We start from the raw sequence: 7,400 nt of genomic DNA, 5'->3' as shown, positions 1-7,400 counted from the left end.
AGTTCAGGAGGATAATTGTATGTTTTCAGTGGTTTGCTATAAATGCGTAGTCTTAAAATAAGTTTTTGACTCCCACCACTGTACCATCCTGAAGGAGCAGACTTAGAACTGGACGTAATTCATCTAACGTGTTGAGAGGACGAGGTAAAGGTCGCAGTCTTTCATCTCCCATATACTAGACATGTTTGATTGGATTTAAATCAGGTGAGCGTGGCGGCCATGGCAAAAGATTGACACCATTTCAGCGATATGAGCGCGAATATTGTCTATCGGTCAAGAAAGTTCTGCTGGATCCTTAATAGCACTTAGGAGCCGATCTTATCATTGTTGTGTTGCGCTAGGACGTCCACTACCTCTACGGCGAGCTTCTAGGTCTTCTTCCTGTACTGTGACATGGAGTTGGCCAAGTTGATCATGCATACCCACAACTCCTTGTTTGACTTTACGCCTTACTTATTTGTATACAATTTTAGCATTATTAAGTTCCTTCAGGGTGGTACATATTTTTTGAACCGCAGTGTATAAGGAGTTGGTTTCGCTGTACACACTGAAGGCTTAAAATAAAACTTATTTAGAAACTTACGTTACTTATCAAGATTTGTCCTAGCTGTGCTTAGTATAAAGGGGAAGAAATTTTGGAAGAAGTAATATTAAAAATTATAAAAATAAAAGAAGCTATTTACGTTGAAGAAATTTCATGATTTGTTTGTGCGCTATGGGATACAGACAAAAACATATTCGATTTTTAAACAAAATAATTTAAAGTTTAATAATTTTCTGTATGTATTTTATTAGCCCAGTTCGAATTTTTAAATGTTGTGAAGGATTGATTAGGTATGATTTTATGTAGCCATGAATTATGTAAAAAATATGTCGCTTTTTTTTTTAAATGTTGTATTATGAAACAAGGGACTTTAAGGTGTTTACATTGGAGGAAATTGTTGTTTTTACATAGCAAAACAAATGGAAATTAAGTCTCACAAAATCAAAGTTGTGCATAGTGAAATGATTGTTTTTTCAGTCATTTTATTTATGATCTTATAAAATACAGGATGATTTGAAAAAAATAGAAAAAAATTAACCATTATTAAATTTATTTTATATTAAATAACAATAACAAAAATGATAAAAAAAATTCTTACGGATAAAATCTTGTTGTCATAAAGAGTCTAAATTTGTAAAATGATTCTTCACTCATCAAATTACTGGAACCCTCTGGATACATGATGTTCAAGTTATATCTCCGCGATCTTCTTGAAGAATTTTGTGTATAAAAACACAAAATTCACTAGTGATGTGCGCTTGTTATAAATGTGCAATAGACTTAAGTGTTAAGGCGTGTGTATGTTGCAACAATAATTTTCCCGTTTTCTTTATTTTTTGTTCGTCATATATGTTTCTAATTTGGGCGTGGTAATAAATCAATTAATTCCAGGTTTCCCACTCCGGAAGACACCGAAATTATCAGTTGCACGCATTGTCAGAAGATATTTTCCTCCGCAGATAAACTGCGGAAACACATGTATACCCACAACAAGCCAGTTAAATGTCTTTACTGTGATAAGTGTTTTTCACAGAAGTCCAATATGATGTCTCACGTTAACAATGTGCACGTCGCAGTAAGAGAAACTTTTAAGTGTGACTTTTGCGATTATACTGCCAATTATAAAACGTTAGTGAAAAGTCATACAATCAGAATACACACAAAAGACTACGCTTACGAATGCGAAACTTGTGGCAAAAAATGTCTAACGAAAAGTGATCTTAAAAATCATGAAAAAATTTATCACCAAGGCCTAGCTCATGTTTGTAAAACTTGCGGAAAAGTTTTTAGGAATAAGGAGTCTTTCAAAGCTCATTGCAAAACACACGATCCTGATTATATCAAGCAGGTTTTTACCTGCGAAATCTGCTCTACTATTTTACATAATAAGTATACATATAAGAAACATATGAAAAGACACCGTGGACAAGCTAATAGTTATGTTTGTGATGTATGTGGAAAAGTTGTAAATTCTTTACCTAGTTTGAACCAACACAAGAAGACACATACAGGGGAGAAAAAATTTGTGTGTGTAATATGTGGGAAAGATTTTGCTGCAAATCAGACTTTGATTGTGCACACCAGGGTCCACACGAAGGAGCGACCGTTTCAGTGCCTGATATGTAATAAACGATTCACTCAGAAATCTTCTCTCACTATTCATATGCGGTACCATACTGGGGAGAGACCATTCGAGTGCACATTGTGTTCGAAGAAATTTGTAACTAAAACGTTATTAAAAGATCACACTTGTAAAGCTTAAACCGTTTGAGTCAGTATTTTGATGTTTTATTTAAAATGAACTCGATTTTTTATAATAAAATAATTTCACTCAATTTTCTTTTTTTTTAACAGGTCTTAGGTAAACACAAAATTCGTTACAAGTGTTTCTTGTGCTTCCCACTTCTGTTTTCTTTGAAATTTCCGGATACGTTTTTCATTCCTTGATATTGGTAGCTTGCTACAAGTCTAATGCTACTGACAACTAATATTAAAATTTGAGTTACATTAAAAATTTGCGAGTGGATCCCGAAAATAAAGTCTAAAAACATTTCCAAGGTAATTTTTCTACATAATCTGTTATTATGGCTAATCCTTTTTTTTTAGGTATACGATCCCTTGTGGAAGTGAACAGATTTTGCAGAAAGAACCAAACACCAAACAAAATGAATTTAGAAATTGGATAAAATTACTATTAGCTACCTACAAATTGCACGCCATGGTTTTTCAATATAAAATTGTTATTACAAAACAAATGAACACTCTACCTTTGTTGCAGTCGTTCTTTTTAGAACGATGATTTTATTAAATTGCGAATCTTATTTTTTATTTTCGTTTGATCCATTTTTCTATAATTTGACTTAATACAAATAAATCATTTGGTTTCAGGTTGACATTGTCGGAAAATAGAAGTTTTGCATGTACACATTGTTCTAAGACATATCCATCTAAAGCTAAATTGCGAAAACATATGTACCGTCATAGAGAAAAAACTATAGAGTGCCCCCAGTGCAGTAAACATTTTATAAGCCAGTGGGAAGTAAAAACTCATATTAACAACGTGCACACACAGGCAAGAGAAATATTGAAGTGTGAGATATGTGATTTCACTTGCACAAATACATGTACTTTAAAATATCACGTGGTTAGTGTGCATACAAAAGATTTTCTGTACAAATGCCAAAGCTGTGACAAGGGTTACATGAGTAGGGGCGCACGTGATACCCATGAAAAGATCCAACATCATGGGGTACGTCACATTTGCCAGCATTGTGGAAAAGTTTTTTTGAACGAACCAACCTTTATAAAACACTGCAAAAGTCACGATCCCGACCACATCAAGAAGGTTTTTACTTGCAAAGTGTGTACTCTGGTGCTTCGTTCGTCTTGTGGCTACCGTCGACATATGAAGCGACACAATGGACCAATGCCAAGTTATATTTGTGATGTCTGTGGAAAAACGGTGAACACGTTACAAAGTTTGAAGTTTCACAAAAAGACGCACACAGGGGAGAAGAATTATTTGTGTGGTACTTGCGGCAAAGATTTTATTAGAAAACAGGCTCTGGTTATGCATACGAGAGTTCATACGAAGGAACGACCGTTTCCATGTTTGATTTGTAGTAAACGATTCACGCAGAAAAGTTCGCTTAATATACACATGAGATATCACACTGGTGAAAGACCTTATGGGTGCGAATTGTGTTCGAAGAAATTTATTACGAAGACTTTGTTAAAAGATCATAAATGTAAAACTTAAGTTAAAACGATGTCACTACTGTACAATTTAGTATCTTTATTTTTAATATGAATTTATGCTGCTGGGTATGGTTATCAAATATCTGCATCATACTTTTTAGTATTGTAAAAATGTATGAATGTATGTATGTTTAATACTCATTTAAATTATAAGCCTATACTTGGACAACACCAAAAAGTATTCCTAATATAGATGATATATTTATTAGATTAATAATCCGTTTGATTTATTTCATTTATTGGAAGAACATTTGTTGAACTGGAACCTCGTTGCGTCTTCAGTTTTATATTTTTTTGGACGAATAAAGTAGAAAATTAAGTAAGTAAGTCACCAGCCGTTAAGCAGTATAAGGGCCGACTGACTGTTACGCTTTAATAATAATAAGCAATTTTTGATGGAGTTCTTATATTTTAATTATAAACTAATTCATGGTAACGAAGCCCAAAATATGGCATGCTATTTTTTAGAATTTGAATTTGTTTTGAGTTTTTTTTCTGAACCGAAAATGAAAATTTAATTTTCTATAATCTGACTTTATACAAATAAATCATTTGGTTTCAGGTTGACAGTGTCGGAAAATAGAGGATTTGAATGTATACGATGTTGTAAGACATTTTCATCTAAACCTAATTTGCGACAACATTTGAAGCGTCATAGGGAAAAAACTTTAAAGTGCCCCCAGTGCAACAAACATTTTATATTTAACAGCGAATTAAAAAGTCATATTAGGAGCTTGCACACAGAGTCAAGAGAAATATTCAAGTGTGAGATATGTGATTTCACTTGCCAAACTAAAAGGACTTTAATAAATCACGTGGCTAGAGTCCATACAAAGAACTTTCTGTACAAATGCCAAAGTTGTGACAAGGGTTACATGAGTAGGGACGCACTTGATTCCCACGAAAAAATTCAACATCAAGGCGAACGTTACATTTGCAAACATTGTGGAAAAGTTTATTTGAACAAACAATGTTTTACAAAACACTGCAACAGTCACGATTCCAACCACATCGAGAAAGTTTTTACTTGCCAAATGTGTTCTGTTGTGTTTCGCTCGTATGCTGGATACTCTCGCCATATGAAGGGACACAATGGTCAGTTGCCAAGTTATGTTTGTGATGTCTGTGGAAAAAGGGTACTCACACCAGCAGGTTTGCGTTATCACAAACAAACGCACACAGGAGAGAGGAATTTTTTGTGTGGTACTTGCGGCAAGGGTTTTATCTATAGACAGGAACTGGATGTTCATACGAGGGTTCATACGAAGGAACGACCATTTCAGTGTTTGATGTGTAGTAAACGATTCACGCAGAAAAGTTCGCTTAATATACACATGAGATATCACACTGGCGACCGACCATATGGGTGCGAGTTGTGTTCGAAGAAATTTATCACTAATACTTTGTTGAAAGATCATAAATGTAAAGCTAAGGGTTAAAACGATTTGACGAGTATACATTTTAGTATCTTTATTTTCGACACGAATATGTGCTGTTGGATATGATTATTATCAAATATCAAATCATCATAGTTTTTAGTATTGTAAGTATAGTCGTTTCCAAAAAATTTCGGGCAAGGTGAACAAATCAGGTTGAACAATGAAAAGCAATGGCAAATGACTTTCATGTCATTGTCAACAGCCCGACGTTTTTTGGAAATGACGGGATTAATACTCATTTTAATTCCATCAAGATCTATAAAAACTAAATTCAGCGTGTTATTAAAAGGTACGTACAAAATAAAATCGGCAATTGGTCTCGACGTATGGGTGCTGAAGGTAAAAAAAATTCAGGTAAATGTGTTCTCCTTTTAGAGCTAAAAATTATTACAATTTATGTTCAAATTCGTTATAATTTTGATAACAAAATAAGTGTTTCAAACTTCTTCGACTTCGCGAAGAACTGTTTTGTTGTACATACCTTTCAATAACACCGTGTATAATGTTATACCTTGGGTAGGATCGTTTCTGATCGTCGAATTGTTTCTAATATAAATAATACTTTTATTAGAATAATAATCGGATGATTTATTTTCAATTATTATTTAAAGAATTTTTTAAATATTTTTGTACCAATAAACTAGGAGAGTAAACAAGTCTAAAAATACTCAGTGGTCTAATATCAAATCTTTTTGTAACGAATGTGATCCAACAGATTTATGACTCCTTCTGTCCCAAAATAAGTGTCCCATTTATGTATTTTGCCTAAGGTAATTTTATCTTTACAAAAGGAGATCCGACAAAATGTTTGTTCCTGCTTATTAAAACAAATGGGAATTGGCTTTCACAAAACCAGAACTGTCAGGCTCAGAATAATTTTTTCTCAATGAATTGAGTCATGGCATATAGTTGTCCATTTCGTCGCGGCTTATATGGCTGCAACATAATTGTTAGCATCTAGTGGTGTTAGGTGCTCCAATAAGTAACTCGCTCGTGTTGAAATTTCGAAATTTATTTATCCGAACTTCTTCTCTGATACTGGTAAAAATAAGCATAACTCAAATTGTTTTAAATGGTTTCAAATTTAATACAATATGCAAGTCTAAAGCTAACTCGAAAATTCGTTACAAGCGCCTCCTTTGTTCCCCGTTTCTGTTTCTTTAAAATTTCTGAGTACCTCCTTTTTTTTCATCCATTGAGAGGCAGCGTACGACAATTCTAATGTTACGGATAACTAACGTGGTTTCACTTCCATTCAGTAATCTTTGACTTTTACCCAGTGAATCCGTTTTAACTGTTGCCAAATAATTGTAGTAGAAATGGACTATAATTGTGCTTATTTGATGTATAATACATGATTGTTTAGAAACTAGGGTTTGACGTTCGCTTGACGTATCACACCTCTGAAAGCCAGTCGGAGTTGTGTTCCAAAATATTTATGACTAAAACACTACCTCTACACGTACTTTTAACTAAATGATTGAAAAAAAAAGTTCCGAGGGTTGTCAATTTCAAGATACCTCCACCACCTACACTTTTTGGAATGGAGTTCTTATGGTGTAGCACCCGATTAGAAATAAGTATTTTATCCCAAGCAAATTGAAGTTCATTAAAATTTATAGATTGCATAACAAGGGTATTAACAGAAACCGTGAAATTTTGATACAAGTGTCGTTACATTGTCTTAGGATCAACTGAAAATAAGTTACATTAGAAAATTGTGAGCTGATGCTGAAAATTAAATTACGTGAATATCAAAAAGCGTTCCAAGGTAAATTTTTTACACAATCTGTTCTTAGGACTAATGCTTTTTTTTAGGTGTACCGTCCTTTGTTGCACGTTGTTTTTCTGATTCCATTCCAATTTGCAGAAATTTTCTACTGAACATGAAAAACATTGTTGTTGTTGATATTATTATTAAATTATGTATCAAAAGTGAAAAGTTTTAACAGAACTGATTGCTGAATTTAAATTAAAAAAACAAATACCAGACAAAATGTATCCAGAAATTGGTCAAAATTAGTGTTATAATGCTTTCCTTAGCTATCGCTAAATTGACTTCCACATCATGATTTTTCATTAAAATTCTTACGAATATTTCGCTTTCTGTGCTAAACAAATGTACACTCTATCTGTGTTGCAGTAGTTTTGTTAGAACG

General features: G+C 33.4%; 1 protein-coding gene across 1 annotated transcript; it reads left to right on the top strand.

The window, feature by feature from the left end:
* Positions 1-393: 393 nt before the first annotated feature.
* On the top strand, positions 394-5,241 carry LOC135128231 (zinc finger protein Xfin-like). Its single transcript, XM_064055129.1, has 4 exons — positions 394-434; positions 1,436-2,275; positions 2,933-3,736; positions 4,365-5,241. The coding sequence occupies exons 1-4, from the start codon at positions 394-396 to the stop codon at positions 5,239-5,241; spliced, it is 2,562 nt and encodes an 853-aa protein (XP_063911199.1).
* The last annotated feature ends 2,159 nt before the right edge of the window (positions 5,242-7,400 follow it).

This window comes from Zophobas morio, unplaced genomic scaffold, assembly GCF_036711695.1.
Source record: "Zophobas morio isolate AGI-343-1 ecotype UQ-CSIRO unplaced genomic scaffold, CSIRO_AGI_Zmor_V1 ptg000012l, whole genome shotgun sequence".
In the NCBI taxonomy this organism is placed as follows: Eukaryota; Metazoa; Arthropoda; class Insecta; order Coleoptera; family Tenebrionidae; genus Zophobas; species Zophobas morio.
The sequence above is the reverse complement of the archived record's forward strand: the minus strand, read 5'-3'. Positions and strand labels throughout refer to the sequence as shown.

Excerpts from the sequence above, each read along its gene's own strand:
- LOC135128231 (XM_064055129.1), top strand. The coding sequence starts at position 394 with ATGGAGTTGGCCAAGTTGATCATGCATACCCACAACTCCTT. Across the intron at positions 435-1,435 it reads ATGCATACCCACAACTCCTT|GTTTCCCACTCCGGAAGACA; the intron begins GTTTGACTTTAC and ends AATTAATTCCAG. Across the intron at positions 3,737-4,364 it reads ACTGGTGAAAGACCTTATGG|GTTGACAGTGTCGGAAAATA; the intron begins GTGCGAATTGTG and ends ATTTGGTTTCAG.